This window comes from Falco cherrug, chromosome 1 (genome assembly GCF_023634085.1).
Source record: "Falco cherrug isolate bFalChe1 chromosome 1, bFalChe1.pri, whole genome shotgun sequence".
NCBI lineage: Eukaryota > Metazoa > Chordata > Aves > Falconiformes > Falconidae > Falco > Falco cherrug.
This window is the reverse complement of record NC_073697.1, coordinates 92,503,836-92,521,399: the sequence shown is the minus strand read 5'-3', so window position 1 is coordinate 92,521,399 and position 17,564 is coordinate 92,503,836. Positions and strand designations below refer to the sequence as shown.

The following is a 17,564-nucleotide window of genomic DNA, read 5'->3' as shown; positions in this document are numbered from 1 at the left end:
TTGTATGTATACTTGCTTTTTTACACTAAAATTGTTGACAGAAAGGGAAAATTGTGATGTCCATTACAGTGTTTAAATGTCAGTTAAACCAGCCTGACAACAGATTTCTTCTTCTCCCCTCCCACCCCGTATTTGATAATGATCCCACAGATTCCCTGTCATATTCAGTCAGTATTCTGAATTTGCTTGTTAAATTTCTGGAGTGTCCAGTGGAATTGGTTTGATGTACGTCAGAGGAGGCTGTGGCCTAAGGCAAGCACAAAAGGACGAAACACTTCACTGCTGTGCAAGTGTTATCTGAAGCTAATGCGTGGTGACATGGGCTGCATGGTCAGCCAGAACAGAGTTTCGGCTTAGGGCGTACGAAGATTGCTGGGATCACAGTGTCAGCTCTGATTTCAATTAAGTCTTTGCAAAGAGTTCTGTGCGTAGGTCCTTCTGCTTGACAGCTAAGGTCTTTCTTGTAGGATGCATAAATACACGGTTCTCATTTACTGAAATATGAGGAAAACACTAGAGTGAACTATAATCTTAAAGCTGTGTTTTTAAACAAGATTAAAATACTTCAATAAAATAAGTTGGGGGTTTTTTTAATAGCATTCTGTTTTCTCATGTACAGTGAACCTCTGGACTAGGTGCACAGAAACATTTTGAGTGTAGAAAGAAGCTGCACGGCTGTGTGTGCATAACAGTGTCTTTGAGTGAATTAGTCTAAATAGCTGCTAGATGCCAGCTCGTGGGTGTGCGGTGCTACACTGTGTGGATTGACAAGAGCAAATTTCTGCCAGCATGGGGATCTCTGCACTTCATATTGCATCCTGCAGAAATTCCTTGAACGCTTGTGCTGCTCTTGCTCATGTTTGGTTCCGTACGATGGCTTTGATATTTCAGCATGGTGCTACAGTGTGTGTTCAAGGCTGTCTTGTAGGCTTGTCTGCTTTTTATTGCCCTTTGACCCTGGATTTAAGTATGTAGATTTATAGAAGGAGTATCCTTCAAGGAAGATAAATTCTTGACATTATTCCTCATACAGTAGCTGTCACTTAACTGTTAGGAGCTTGTCTGCTGTTTCCAGAATGGGGACCTTGGAATTGAATTTAAACAGTCCCAATCAAGAAATGTTTCAAAAGTGAGCTGTTAATGTGGATCTACAACCTTGGTTTCCCTAAATGGGAATGAGTGAGGAAGATACCAGTACAAAGGAAATACAGTCAAGACAAGTAATGGGTGGCACTCCTCTTGTTTCCTTTGGGTTACACTTCAGAAACAAAACCATGTGTGTGGCATATTGTCTATCCTTTGAGTTGCCTTAGCTCTTAAACTAACCCTCGCTTTACACATAACACTTAAGGCTGGCAGGTGGAGGATAACACCTTCCCCCCTCCCCCCCCCCCCCCCCATTATATTCTTGCATATGGTAATTTTTTGTGTGTCTTGTTTCCAATGTTTAGAAGATGACAACATCGACCAGGATGATATCAGTTTGTGGCTGTTTTGCCCTTTAAGCTACTGAATTAAAAATAGGAGTGAAAACATGGTGTATTGGTGACCCTTTGTGAACAGAATTGTTCAGATTATTCCAAAACACCTGATGCATATCTGCGTCTGCTGCAGAACTGATGCTAATGGTAAAATGGCAAAGAAACATAGCTTGCTGTGAGGGGCTGTGCTTTCTGTTTAAGTTGGAGGTTTACTGTTCATTGTTTATTTTATTAGTAGTAGCAGATTTCATATGCAACTGAATTGAGCAGGTTAAGATGAGGAGTTAAAACATCTTCCAAAGACTAGTGAAGCTGCAGTTAGGGAATACCTCTCTTTAAAGAAATGTCAAGAAACAATTTTTATTTTCTATATGTTCACCTATTAAACAGCCATTTGAGTTTTGGAGAGATTGAAATGGCAAGCACTTATTTTATATATATTTCTCCTCTTTATGCACATTTCTTGGGGGCATAGGAACAAAAAGGTACTAATGAATTACAACGGAGAGCTAAGTAGTAGAGAGACTTTGAGAAAAAGATTAAGAGTCCTCATTAGATTGAAAGGGGAAGCAGAAGCCACAGATAAGACTAGGGAAATTAATCTTAGGTTGTGAAAGATGACACCTGTTCTGAACTTGTGTAAATGTTGAGTGGCTGACAGCAGTGGAAGGGCTTGGCTTTTTTCCATTTTGCATGCAATTCAAGCAAGTTTGAAAAGGGGAAGAACATTTTACGTACCATTATAAGCAGATGATTTACTCATCATTGACCTAGCAGACCTCTGCCCAAGTGCCACAAGACCTTAGAAGGGTATGCCAGTTGTGAGGCTTTTTCCCTATGTGAGCTGACAAAGGAAATGTTCTGAAGTTGACAAGGAGTGACTCAGTTTCCTAGCAGGTTAGGAAACATTGAAGTAGTAGAGTGGATTAGGTCAAGAAGTCTTACAAAAAGGCTGCCTCCACCTTTGGGTGGTTCTTTGGTGTCTTGGTGACTGTGATGGCAGGAAATGGGTATATGTTGATCCCTGCCTCATGTGAATGGTCTAATTCATGTTTAGTTTATTGCTGGGCAGGTCAGCAAGTCTGAGTAAGCAGAAGGCCCAGCCCATTCATTCCCCAGTGTCTTTAGACTTAATTAAATCCACTTCCAGAAAAGCTAAACTGTTTGGGAAAAAGATTAAACAAGACAGTCTGAGTAACTGAAAACGAGAGAAACTCTGAATTGTCTTTATTTTAAAAGATGTAAGATGACTGTGAACACTGGGTATGCTTTACACTGTATTATACTTTTCTTTACGCTAAATTATTCTTTTCTCTTTGTGTGTATCTACAGATAGACTAATTTATCATAATCTTAAGTACCATTTTAATAAGGCAAAGGGAGATTTTGTTACTGTTTATTCCTGGGGTCCTTGGAGAGCAAAACTTCAGAAATGTGTAGTAATAATTTTTAAGGGCAATCTGCAACCCTGACTTTTCCGAAACAAAGTACGCACAGTTGCCTTGTTTCTGATGTGGTCCATATGCAATGGATGTAACTGGTTAGTCAAAAAGTAGCTGGAATAAAAGGAAAAGGAGGACAGAGTCACATAGGCATTGCTGGGATGGTTATCTACTGCCTTGATAATTAAGGTGAGAGTTCAGAAACAAGTATGGTATTTTCAGCCATGGTGGAAAGCTAAATTACAGAAGTGCTGTTATATTTGTTGCTGAGGAGGTCCTGCTGTGCAGGTAACAGTCCAGTAAAATTAGAGTAAAATTAATTAAATAATCTGTAATCTTTCAGGTAGGTCTTATGTAAAGAAACATTAAACAATACTGAATTAAAATACAAATTCATGGTTTTTCTGTTTGTGATTTGTACAACAGTTGCTCGTTCTTAAGTATGCTTTCTTGGATGAGTTCTTATTCTCCTGCTTACAAGCCCTTTCATTTTGTTTCTGCAATGAAGATATAACAATTTATGACATCACATTAATATCCATGGCAACAGACTGTAAAGTGAACAACATATTACATTTGCATTGCAGAATCAGCGGTGAGGGAGATGGCTCCTGTTGAAACATGGGTATGTGAAATAACTCCAACAGTGAATACAGGAGATGCTGTGAAGGGGAATTTTTTGTAGATGCATCTTCTCAAGTTTTATAAAACTGATTGCAGAATGGTTCTCCAGTCTTCAGTGATTTGTTTTTTCCATCCCTGATGCTGTATATAATGTTGTGTGATCTTAGTATTTTTTCCTGCAATACCTTCTGTTTACAAATAGGAATAAATGAATATATTATTATAAATAAGAATATGCTGATGGAGGAATTGTTTTTCTGTCCCCATCTGAAAGAAATCTGTAGTATTCCTCGCTTGAAAAGGTGAATTGGAATAGATGGGGATAGGGAGGGAGAGGGGTTCGTTTCCAACGGAAACTTTTTATTTAGTACTTTTGGTTTGGGGTGGTACTGTGTTTGTCCCTCTTCCTTTGGCTGGCCAGCCTTACAAACAGCCGTGTATTGTGCTTGTCTGATTGTCATGTTGATGTTTCTGCAAAGGGAGAGGAAGAATCTCCGAGCACATCTATACTGATTAATTTATAGCTGAATTTTCCTGTGTTGAAAGGTGCTGACAACATAGCAATTGTAATAACAGGCAGCGCTAGTGAAGCTCAGCGTTATAAAAAAGCTGCCTCAATGTAGCACAGTCCGTCATCACTGTGGCAGGCTGGTTAAGTGTGAACTTGAGCTCAAAAAATTTTGAAACTTTCCAGGAAAGACCAAATGTGTGAAACTAATTAGTTGAAAATCAAAGACGTGTAACTGTTCAACCACTTGATGTAATGGACGTACGGATTTCCAAATATTTAGCCTTTCTCAAGGAATCGTTACACAAGGTTTGATACTGGGCACTTAGACTTTTTCAAGGAAGTTATTCTGCTTTTAAAGCTGTTTCATATGGAGGGTTTCATTTTAAAAGTAGCAATTAAACTGTTCCTATTGAAATTCATCCCTCTTCTAAAATGTTTGTTATTGAATGTGGTCAGTTTTTTAGAAGTTTTAATTTTAGCATTTATGATATTGTATCCTTTTTGAAGTCTGAGAAACAGATCCTATGAGGAGTCCAGGAACTGGTTACAGGTCGCTCCCTCTGCTGGCTGCTGACAGAAGTTGGCAACAAAAATGAATAAATTTCAAAGCCTGCTTGACATTCTGCTGGTAGCATGCATACATGGTGGTGGTGCACAAAACCTGTTATTTCACTTTTACTTCAGTTTAAATAGTGGCAAGCTCCAGTAAACATTTGCTTACAGAAGAGCACAAAGTATTTTGGCATGCTTCTTGGAGAGTACTAAAATCCAGTAAAGAACAAACAAAATGACAAAAATGTGTTTGTCTTGTCTCTGAAGTCTTTTATAGCCTTTTATTTTGTGCCTGTGGTTTTGAAAGTCTACTGTTCTCTCAAAAAAGATGTGTATGTGAGGGAAACAGTTTGCACTCTCACATTTTTAAAAAGAGGCTTCATTTCAACCACTTCTGCTGTTCTTTAATACCTAAACTTAAGATGCATTTTCTTTTCTTTTCTTTTTTTTCCTTTCTTTTTCTTTTATCCAAAAAATAGTAGCAAAACTTGAGAGTCTGGAAACCTACCTTTTATTTTGAAAATATTTATAAGCATCAAGTCTGACCATAAACACCTTTGCAATAATGTTGGTTATTGTTGAAGCCTGACCCTCTGCTTCTAAAGTATGTATAAAAATTATAAGCTGAAATCTAGTGCTTAACTTTGCTACTCAAAAAACTGTTAGCAATATTAAATTTGGCTTTGCCTATTGCTAACTATTACTTTTTATTTGTATATTTGCTGCTGGATGGGTGGGGTTTGGGTTTTTTGAAATGATTTCAACTTTTGTTTCTGCAACTTTTAAGTAAACAAATGGCAAAGTCAATTTTGTAGTTCACTTGTGTAAACGTGTAAAATATTATAATGAGTTCCAATAGGGAGGTAGGAAAACAAGTAATAAAATAAGCTTTTAAACGTTATTTTCAAGTATTGTATAAACTAGAAGCAAATGTGTTTGCTCGATTCCTCCTAGTTTTCAAAAATTAGTATGAAGAGGACTTACCTAATGTTCCACATATAATGGAATTAGTGTTGTAGTTCACACTTATAACCGTTAGCTGTTACGTGTTTGTGGTACATGTGTGTTTAACATGGGAGACTGCTATAAGATATTTCCTATATTCCTAAGTTAAGTCAATTTTGTTTTCTCACAATATAGCATTACAAGTAAGTTAAGGAAAAGAAACTTCCTAATGAAAATTGTTGTTTCTATAACTATTAGGTTGGGCAAAAAAAATAAAGGAAAAGAAGAAAACAGTGGTCTGGGGGCTGTGAGTAATGGCACAGTACCATAAGGAAGCATGAACTGAGAAAAAGTAAGCACAATTCATAATTTTTACACAGAAGAGTAAACTCGAATTTAGCTAATGGAAATCCAAATATTTACTTGGTTAAGTAAGCGTACAACTGAGATGGAAATATTACAGTTTTTTGTTCCTAGCTGGGTGGAAGGAAGATAGCCATGATCATGGAGAGATTAGGCAACATTACACTCTTAAATTTCTCTATAAATGTGTCTTTGGATAAGTTGGAGATCTTGTCTTTGTTACGTTTATAATCTTAACGTATCAATTAAAAATTGTGGCAGCCTGCAAGCATATTGTAAAACAGCAAATAATAATGAAAAAAGCTGGCTTGCTTAAAGATGATTATATTTTTTCCTGTCTGTAAATGTGCTCATTGTGTAACGCGAATGCATTAGCCTCCACAAAATGTAAGAAATGAAAGGCAGCAAGAAGCAGTTCCATTGTTATCACTCCAGGCATGTCTAATGAATCGTGTTTCCATGTTCTCTTGGTCACGCTGCAGAGTGCCCTCAGCCAGGGCTAAGCCTCCTGTAAAATGCTCTTTTAAGATGATTGTAGCAAGCGCAGAAATGCCGGCTGCGGGGGGGGGGGGGGGGGGGGGGGGGCGATGGGGAGGGGAAGCTGCAGAGAGCCCTGCTTTCCCTACAGCTGCAGGGATTACTCACAGGGCTGGCGCAGGAGTGACGGCCAACTGGTTGAGTGGTGAGTGGAAGGCTTTTCAGGGACTTGGCTCATCAGAATTGCAGTTTAAAATGGAATCGTCTGTCTTGAGCTGTGCAATTGTTTATAAGGCAAACCTGCCTTCAGGAGGAGGGAAGAAATCATCCCGGTATCGCTTTCCAAAATGATCTATCTGTGTTTCAAGAATGACGTCTTGCATACTTTATAAATGAGAAAAGACTTTTTGTTCCGTTTGCTTTCCAAGTATGGATTAATAAGGACTGTATTTTTCCTAAGAACAAGCCTTGTGTTACTCTGGTGATGGCTGAACTAGCTCTGATTTCTCTTTAGAGACTCACTGGCCTCATACATTCTGTTACCTCCGGCACAGCCTCTTGACTGTAGGGGATGGGGAAATACACTCAACGCGCTATCGATGAAAAACACTTATGTTTAGAGAAGAAAAGTATTAAGTCCACATTCTCCTTCCATTATCAGTGCAGAAAGGAAGATCTTACTGGTGCAGATGTATTGCAGTAGTTCTATCTTCTTTGAACCTAGAAAGATCAAAAGGCAGAAGTGGGGGGGTTGCAGCTGATGTGTGGAATGAGGGTTGCACACTGGCTACAAGAGTCCTGCGTGGTCATTGAAAATGGGAGGGAATGAAGAAAACTTGGAGGTTCAGAGGGAGAAAGAAGAGAGCAGGTCACGTTTGCAGAGTTGAGATTGTTTCCTTGGATTAAAAAAGTATAGTGATACTTCTTTTTTAAAAAAATTACTTGCTTTCAGATCTTCTGGGTTACTTTTATATGCTTCTGAGAAACTATTTTTTAATGCCCTTATACCAAGAAGTTGAAGAAGGAAATGAGATGTAACGGAAAGTGAAAAGTTCAGAAATGTGGGAGGAAATTCTAGAAGCTCCCAGGAGTAAACTTAAAGTACTTCTTTCTTAGTGGCATCCTTAGCCCTGAATGCTTTAGGGGAAGATGGTGAGAGTCTCTCCAAACTTGTAGTCTGTTTTCACTATGGTCAGGTTAATGCTTTTCATCTATAGGAAATACCACTGCAAAGAAATATAAAGTAGCTTGGAAATAAAAGTGCTTAACACAAACACATGGTGGGACAAATGAAACAGTTTAAATCAGGGATTTGGGGGGAATTTTCTGGCGCGCGAGAGCAGGTTTCACACTGCAAACAACTTCCTGCTTTACTCTAGGAAGCAGTGTAAATGGCATAAAAGTTTTGCCATATTTATGTTCATTTTAGTTGTTCTTGGAACAGAGCTAGTGATTTTAAAAAGCATTCAAAGCAAAAACCACACAGCAAACTTAACTGTTTTATTTGGAATCTCTTATATCTCTGAAGCGAGCTGCTCAGCTCTCTGGCATTGCTAGTTCTGCATTCCTACATAGAAAGCAGACTTGAACTATAATTACACAGAAATGTTTATACTGATTTCATAGATAATACTTTTGGTTTTGGGGAAGTTAGATATTGCCCCTGGATTTTTGGAATATTTGGAAGTGAACTTCTAAAAAACCAGAAGTGATTACATACTTTACATGATCACTTTGTTCCTAATGCCTTTCAAAATGTTGCATAGTTAACCATGGCACTGGGAAAATGTCACTATGAAGATCTGCATTGTCGTGTGTTACAATGGAAAGGTGAAAGAGACCCTGCAGGAGTAAAGGAATGTGAGGGTATGGAACAGGAAGAGGGAGAGAATGTAACATTTAATGTATATTTTATAAAATATAATTTCCTACCTACTAGGAGTGAGGAAGCAATGAAAGTAATACTTCAAGTAGTGCTAACATAATCTAAAGTGCAGATAGCTACCTCTACCATCAGTTTTTCAACAAATAGCTATTATGCTAATTTCTGTTTCAGTAGGCAACAGTGAAAGTGTTGTATTCCTGTGATATTCGACAGCTGTTGTCTTTGAAGGTTTTATTTATGTTGCTGAAGTGCAACAATTTTAGTTTCATGGTCAACTCTGCTTGAAAGTGTTAGTGTTTATGTATCTATTTATATTTCAAAAATTGTGGCCTATCGAAATACAAACTTGGTCCTGTCTGAACAGCAGTTTTCAGTGATAGTATTAATTAATTTTGTGATTTCCCTGGAAGTTTTCCCGAGAATTTGTGATGTTAGGATACTGGATGCAAATACCAGTATGGCACATATTCTTAACCCTTCACATAAGCTCTATTTGCAAATACATGAACACAAAATGGACCGTTCTGGTGAGAATTTCTTCTGTATTGGTTCTTTTTTTGGCTGCCGAGTTGGCTTCGGAGACAGAGAGCCAAGGTGAATTCTCAGTATTGTAAGAGGTGAGCAGTGCCATTTCCCTACAATCATAACCAGTACAAGGAAATTAGATCTCTAAGTGGGTTGAATCTGATTTAGTAATAAGTCAATTTAATCCCTAATGACTTCAAAGACAGATTTTACAAGGTGATCAATGGCAGTATAAAAATGATCGATCAATAGCATCGCATTTAATTGGATTTTTATGGGTATAATATAGTTTTTCAGAATTAATGTACCATTGCGTTGCTTTGTAACTCTTTTAACTCAGTTTTTTAGAAGAAATGATGCTTCAGAATACTCGTTGGACTTTGAAATATTGTTTTAAGGGCATGCTAATAAAGGTTAAAGTGAAAAATTAAATGCTTGCTTTTAGTAATTGAATTTCTGATTTTGTTCAAGTTATTTGGCTGTGTGTTTTTAAAAACTGTTTCTACACAAGGAAAAATCCCCACATTCTTCATATTTCATGGTGACGACAAGACAAAATATCAAAGAATAAGAAGGAACAAATACTGATCTGAATATGAACCCTGTGTAGCTGAATAACTCCCCTTCCTCAGCAGTTTGACATAGTAATCTTCCCTCAAAGTAATCTCCTTGTCCCATGTGTCCTGCTTTAATCTATCAGTATTTCTGCAGTGTGCAGCAAGAAATTGATTTTCAGTAATTTTAATGGCTGAATAACTGGTGCTGTCCCAGAGTGTTTTTTCATATTTGCAGTGGCCAATGTGGTAACTGAAGTCAGTGTTCTGGATAATAGGTTTCATTAGTTTTGATGCCTGAGGTAAAAAAGCAGTAGGTGGGAATAAAGACTGTTTTTGATGTCTAGACGTTCATTTCAGCTGTTGCTGCAATATGATACATTAAAAGGAAATATGTAACATAGCTCTGAGGAAATATGTATTCTTTGAAACTAATTCTACTTTTAAACTGCATAAGGCAGTGTGACCTGAATTATTAAAATGTGGGTGGCTGAATTTCTTAAAGGTATAACTATCTCTGCAGTGCCGCCACAGTCTTAACTTGCTTTCTCTCCTTCCTTCCTTCCTATATTTCTTTTAAGTAAAATATGTCAGTTTGGTCACTGAAGCAGAACAGAGATCTTATTATCTTTCTAGTATCTCTGCTGGGGGACCTAAAATTATTGAAGTATTTGCTTTGATATTTTGCTGTGACTTCTCTCCTTGAAATTTTTATAATGGTTCTTTTTCTTTCTTTGAGAACATGGCTGGCTTCATAAAAATCATTGGACAGTTTGAAGACCTTAACATGTCTGACTTGAAAATAATAATAATAATAAAAAAAAGACCCCAAGCCAACTAAGCTGCTCATTAATGTATGTTTAAATTATAAATTTCCAGTGTAAGCCTAAATTATTGTAGCTGTCTTTAATTGTTTTAGCATCCAGTCTACAGGGATAAACTTAGAAATCAGCACAAATGTTCTATTCATTTTTTGAAATGATGAAAACTAAATGATTACAAACATTTAAAAACTTTATATGTGAAAGCTTTCGATTAATTGCCATTCTGTATGGAGACTAGCAGTGAGATTTACTGCCTCAGTCATAATCCATTATAAGTGTCAAATACACCTTTTTTCTTTTTGTGTTTTCTGCTAATATCATCTTTGGAATGAGAAAATAGGAAGTATTTTCTCTGTGGAAGATTTGTTTGCAACTGAAAAAACACTGCATTGTGTTCTCTTTCAGGTGTTAAAACCAAAAGTCGTGGGTGGGGGTTTTTTTCCTTATTCCTATACACACTAGTACGTTGGATAATGGTAATAGGCAGGTACTCAACTGTAACATTAACTTTTTTTATTTTTTACTACACAGTGCTGCCCTGTCAGCTGACACAGAATTATTTTTTGCTATTGTGTCTGTTAAAATGTTGCTTGGTGTTTTATTACCTTTCCATGAAAAACTTTAAGGACTATTTATGTTTCAGTCTAGAAGAGTTAAGAAAGTGAAAATAATGATGCTTCTCCAGATAAATCAATAGAATATTCTTGTACAAAACTGTACTATCTCAAGTCTTTTCTTTTCTTTTTTTTTTCTTCTATTTTTCTTCTCCCCTCTTGAAAGGTACTGAAAATCTCACTCTTCTTTTTGGATCCTTATGCTTCTTTAGTGCTCTCTATCTCCACTGGATTTAAAGAGCATATACCGAGAATGATAGAGTAAAGGCAGTTAGACTAACTCACCCAGTCAGTTTATAGAAGTATAGTTAATGGCAGAGATGATGTGACCTTGTCGTCTTGTTCCCCCCCCCCGCCCCTCCCCCAAGTATCCACATTTTTAGAGGTGGAGTTTTAATAAGCTTAGTTGTTTATTTTGAGACGTAATTTCATGTAAAAAAAAAAAACCACCAAAACACCAAAAAACAAACAAACAAAAAAACCAACAAGACACACACAGTAATTGTTTATTTTGGTGAGAAATGTAGTGGTAAAGTTATCCCTCTATTGCAGGAGGGATAAACAGCGAAAAGGGTCTAAACTGCCTGTTTCACAAGAAAGTACATGCTACTTCCAGTTGTCATCCTTGAATACTGTGGAATGTACACATGCTTAGATGAAGTAGTTGGCATATACTGATAAATGTATCACACGGATACAGATATCTATCACAGTAAAGGATCAGTAGATCTGACAGATCATACAGGTGAGAAGGAGCCTGGACTCCTAGAGGTCATCCAATCTGACATCCTACAGAAAATGGGATTGCCACAAACAATGGATGGGGTTAGTGATGGTTTTGACTGCCCAGGTCCTGGAAAATAGTGACCACAGTTCTGTCCCATCTGCTTTGCTGCCTCTCCAAAACTCTCAACCTCCTCTCTGACTTCCATAGAGAACAAAGTAGTTCCCTGCTCTGTCATACTCTTTTAGTAAAATTCAGTCTTTACTTGATTCTTCTGCTAGAAGTTGTCTTTGAAGATGGCTTTCACAGCTGTTGTGCAGCATCAAATTTGTTCCCTCTAAAGAGAAATATTTTCAACTAGAGAAACAGAAAATTACCTTCAGGACAGGATATAGGTGCTTGGCTTAAGTACGTTTATGAACCTGTGCAGCACCTGCTTTATGTTAGCTGTGTGCCTGAGATTGCTGTCAGGCAGCACTGAAAGGCTGACGAAAGCTTGAGTTGAAAGCATTTAAGGGTTAAAAGCGTTACAAATCGTGTAGACAGACGGAGACCAACAATTATTTCCTAGCCTTCAATTTTCTGTAAGCAATTTAAAATATTCTTCAGAATCTAAAATCTAGTTTCATTGTTACAGTGTGAGGAATTTTGCAGTTGGCAGGGATAGTCTAATTTGTAGGATTTTGCCAAGTTTTGGTACTGGTCACCATTTGCACCTGGAAGTTGTAACTTCCTCCAGTTATTTAAGCTCTTTTCTTTTGGAGACTGGATCAGGAAGCCAAAGAGCAGAGGCGAAGTAAAATGCTGCAGTTCTGATTATTATTTTTTTACTGTAACAGCTGTATGTACATACTCTCAATTGTGAGATGTACATTTTTAGTAGGAAGAAGTATTAGAGGTAATTACATTTAAATATAGTGCATTAATTTATCTGGGAATCAAAGGTATTATTTATTATAGGAAAATGGTTCTGAAGATGTTTTATGATACGCTTAGGGTTAAATTTCATAGGGAAATTTTATTTACATTTTGTATATAATTTTTTTGAATGCCAAATAATAAGAAAGCCAGTTTGGAAAATTAGAATATTGAGGGAAGACACCACTTAACTCTCCCCTTTTCCCTGTTGTACTCAACTGCTGCTCCTCATTGGCAGGCTTGACCCTAGGGATTTACCTACAAGGTAACCGTTGTGAGGTTAACAGTGCTTTTGCCTGCTTTTTTTTCCTAGGCTTAGGGACACATTCCGTTGCATAGCCATTCCTTCTCCTGAGTGCAGGGTAACCATGAATGCAGCTGTGGTGTTGTGTCGAGGAGGAGAGCGCTGCCAATTTCCATTTCCTCATGTTCCGTCCCTTCTGCAGGTGTACATAGGCTTTTCTGGGCACATGTGTCCTGGGGAGAGGGTCTCAGTTTGTGGAAGAGTAAGAGAATGGTATAGCCTGAAGAGGAGCTGTGCCAGTCACAGCTGAGCGGGGCAAAAGAATACAGGTAATGTCTGGTACTTAAATAATTTGGTATTAAAATTATTCCAGCCCTACAGAATATTACCTTATAAACGTTGTAAAGCGGTGTGATCTGATCTTAGTTCTTCTGGAGCCAGTGGTGAATTTATACTTGCAGAAAATAGTTTTGAGAGCTTATACAAGCTGTTCTTTCATTGGGTCCCATCAGTCTGTGCATACTTGGGAGCAGATAGTCAGTTATGATTGAGATCACCAGACTGGCTTTGAGAAGTTTCCTGTAATGTCATGGAATAAGTTCTTAATCTCTCCCATTTTGCATGAAGTTCTTAATGCAGGGACAATACTGGCTTCTGGCATGAATGCCCTGATAGGATTAGGGTGAAACTCAAGAAGAGCTCGGTGCCCTGTGGTGGTGAATTTCTTTTGGCTTTTACAGGTTCTTTCAACTTCATGACAGTATCTAAAAAACTGAATTTTTATTAAATATGGAGTTTTCATAGAGATGAACTTGCGTGTGATCTGTCTCATACTGCAATGTATACCTGTTTACATATTTGAGAATTGTGTAGTTTTTAAGTGCAAGACTGGTACAGTGTCTTAGGCTCCAGTAGTTCTGAACTGTACAGAATTTATACATCGATAGTTGCAAAAATGCATGGAGATTCTGAAGTTTAAGAATACTGTTTTAAATATGAAAACTGAGGCCATGTGAAGTTCTACCTAGTGAACAGCTATGGCGCATTACATACTCTGTGTCAGTAAGGTTTTTGAAAGAATTAAAGGGGCCTTTAATGATTTTACAGGGAAAGAGATTTGGCTCATGCTTGTGCCCAAATGCCTTTTCATTCTTCTGGGGAAGTAACTATGCTATTCAATAAGGTGATTTAGGTGCTAAAGCCCTGGCTTTTTCATTCCGTAAAAGGAGAGAGACTCTGTTACCAATATTTGCATATCGCAACATTACATGTTCAAAAAATGTGCCTCTTCTTGTTTGAGGTTTATATGACTTACAGTTGCCGGGAGAAGCAGCAGAATAATGAACAATGCTGGCTTTTGAGGCTTTGAAGCTGTAGTTGAATACTGCTGGCAATATTAGTGTTTTTCATACAGCTGAAACTCCTTAGAAGCTTTACTTTAAACGTGATTGTAGAGTAAACTATGCTTGGATAATAATCTCTGCATGATAGACATGCTGTTGGAGGATTTCATCCTTTAAATTGTCCAAGGAGGGATGTTAAGTATTCAGTTCCTAACGTGTAGAATTTTATGCTTGCATTTCTAAAGATCTGCTGAGTATTCTTGTAAAATTGAAATGACAGAACTCGGACAATTAACAAATTCTTACTCCTTGACAAAGTTATTAAATCATCTGTTTTTATTCTGCAGCTCAGATCACATCTTATGGCTGAATAAGATTTATAATCTGGTACAGGCATTCCAAAAATAGTTTTACTCTTGGTAGTTTTAGCATCCAAAAGAGTAAGGACAGCAGATATTTTTAAGATTTCTCTGTCCTTCAGGCACTCACTCAGTTGACTAGTTCATGCTGCACTCCACTGTGAGAGATTATTTTTCTTTAAACTCCCTAAAATCTCTGCAGTTTTGTACTGAGTTTACAGTTTTTGTTTTTGAATAAAAAAATTGTGTGTATTTTATACATTTGCTGGGTATTGCTTAAACTGCAAGAGTTTTAAGTCAGTACAATGAAGGAATTTCGCTTGAGTGTGACAGAGGTTTAGGATAGTTATTTAATGTTGTTTAAGTTATGTAAATTGATTTTACACCTTTAATGATTCACTTTGTTTCTTGTCTGCATCTGTGGTTGAATTTGAAAGGATCTCTCGGCAGTCATGGCAAAGAATGATCACGAATTCCTCACCTCCCTACTTTTAAAACTGAACACTCCAAACAAACGTGTTACTTTTATGCTTTTGTGTTTCTTTTTCTTTAAATTCAAAGTTGGTGTCTTCAGCAAGTAAAGATTAAAGCTACTTTGGCAATACAGGTAATAGTTGAAACAGTTTAACATGCTGCTGTTGAAAATTAAAGCTGTTGAAGTTATATTTTGTATTAATGTTTGTATTTCCCAGTATGAACATGATGATATTTTATGTTTTTGTAGTGGTGGAAGAAGGATTGTGGGAGAATGGACTCTCCTATGAGTGTAGGACCCTGCTCTTCAAAGCAATCCATAATCTTCTGGAAAGGTAAGAAAAATATCTATTGCACTTAAATATTTCATTTTTATATTTGAAATGATGTAGGATATCTACAGACCATTTATATTGTTACTGATCTTAAACCACATGTTTTTAGAGGTAGAACTTTTAGTGCAAGAGACACAGGATAGAGATGGATCTCTTAAGTCATTGACTCTGGGAATGTATCATAAAATGCTGTGCAGACTGATTAAGCGCTCATACAAAGAATAATGTCAGTATATATTTCTCGTTGGATTCTTGCTGTGGAGCTCTATCAAAGGCAAAAAAACCCAAACAATGTTTTCACCTTCTTGAGGTTCTTACAGATAATATGCTTATGGAGAATAATTGTATCTAACCTCCAGGTCTTTTGATAAGGCTAAATAGTACCTGTCTTAACAGGTACTACTGAAAGATCTTAATTCTGTTTTTCAAATCACCCTAGGTACACGCATATTAGAATTTAACTAAATTTGTGCACAGTATTCAGGGTGAAGCTTAACAGTTCTGGGCTCTGACAGGCCTAATGTATCCTAGCATTGCTTTCTTTTGTCTTGATGATTTTTATACGTGTATCTGTATACACACACACTTATATATGACTTGATTGCAAAGTTATTCTGTGATTAGTTAATACATTTATAGCTTTTTCTTCTTAATCCAGCTATCAACTCTTAAACTGACTGAAGATTATCTTGTTATTAGACCTTCAGTGTGTGACATTACATCTTAGACACTATTGCATTTAATTCTTTCTCCATTAACTGCAGTTCTTCAGGTCATCATCACGTTCTTGTATTGTATCTGTTCTTTTTACAAATTTGGAGATCTCAGTTTTAAGTGTCATTAGGCTATTCCCACTTTTTCTGAATTTATAATAATAATAATCACAACAAAAGGTAATGCATCTCACCTGTACCTTTGTGTTACAGTAATTTTGTAGAATGTAGCACTGAATATTTTTTCATTCCGAAAGTAAGCTAATTGAAAATACTTTGATCTTGTCTCATTTAGTATCCTACTTGCTTCGATGTAGATTTACTAATAATCAGGTTTGTGTTATGTTCCTGAGGTTGTGTTCCCATGAGTGCAGTAATTGTCCCCTTGACTGCTAGTCACCTCTCCGTGCCTGCTCACAAGTGAGGTTTGGGTGGCTACCTGTGTGCATGTTCACAGGTACAAGGGCTAGTTGTATTTCCTATTTTCTATTTCATCAGGTTTTTTAGGGGATTTTTACATAAGTATTAGAGTACTTAGAGTGAATAAGTATAAAACTTAAATTCTAAGTTCACTATTTCTTTTGAGGCTTTGCAGTATAAAAGGGAAAAATAATTTTGTGTTTATTCATCTGTGGTACCCAGCCAACTGACTTTTAAAGTATGATTCCTAGTGGATATCTTTATTCATTGGACCTCTTTAAGCTTAGTGAAGTAATTTTTTTTAATTTTTTTTTTTTTTTTTGGTAAAAAGTAATTTAATTGAAACCACTTGGCAGAGTTAGCCAGATCGTTCTACCCAGCTGTGCCTGAAAAGTCTTCAGAGCTCTTTTTCTTTCAGCTGTAGGCTTTGAAATACAGGTGGTCAACGCACATCAGGTGTGTGCGGAAAGGCTCGTGTCACTGCCAGGTGATGGGTCTGGTGCCACCGGCTCAGCCTCTGTCCTTGGGGACAGTCCCATGGCGCTGGGGGGCGGGTGGCATGCCTTCTGCAGCCCCCTCAGCTAAGCTGTCTTGTCATGGAATAGCTGTCGAGGGGACTTAGGTGATGGCTTACTGAATATCTCCCCAATTAGCTACCTCATTTTTACAGTATTATAGGTGAGTTTATTTTAAGGTATACACTATTTTGGTGGGCTTTTGTTTGTTTGTTTGTTTGCCATACGAAACCTTGTTAACATCATGATGCTTTTATCGAAAAATAACAGTGTATATGGGCTTTATTAAAAAGAGAAATAACACTTGAAAGACCCATTTTTATCCTGCATTTAGGAAAAGCTTGATCAATCAAAGTCCTGAACTTCTATTTGACCTTACCAGAAGGTGGTAGGGCCGTTGCCAGTGCTTGAAGTTTTATGGGTTGTTTGGGGGTTTATTTTTTGTTGGTGAAGGACAGATTTTCCTTGGGAAGCCCCTGGTGTGCCCCCCAAGCTGTAGCTGTTGGCGGGGGTTTTCGGCCTCTCGGAGCCGCCCCGGCGGGGGGTGAGTGCCGTCCGTGAGGGGAGGGCAGGGCAGGGCAGGGCGGCCCGCGCCTCCTCGGCCCCGGGGAAAAGGCGGCAACAGCTGGAGAAGGGGCGGCAAAAACTAACGCGGCAGGAAAACCCGGCGGTGGGAAGCAAATGGCACCGGGGAGAACCGTGTTGGGGTGACCCCCACCACC

General features: G+C 37.7%; 1 protein-coding gene across 2 annotated transcripts in view; it reads left to right on the top strand.

Moving 5' to 3' along the window:
• MED13L (mediator complex subunit 13L) overlaps positions 1-17,564 on the top strand; it is a 203,758-nt gene that overhangs the window by 81,602 nt on the left and 104,592 nt on the right. For both annotated transcript variants that reach the window (XM_027813874.2, XM_055706932.1), the window contains exon 3: positions 15,110-15,194. In XM_027813874.2, coding sequence (XP_027669675.2) covers positions 15,110-15,194 — 85 coding nt within the window. The remainder of the gene's footprint in view (positions 1-15,109; positions 15,195-17,564) is intronic.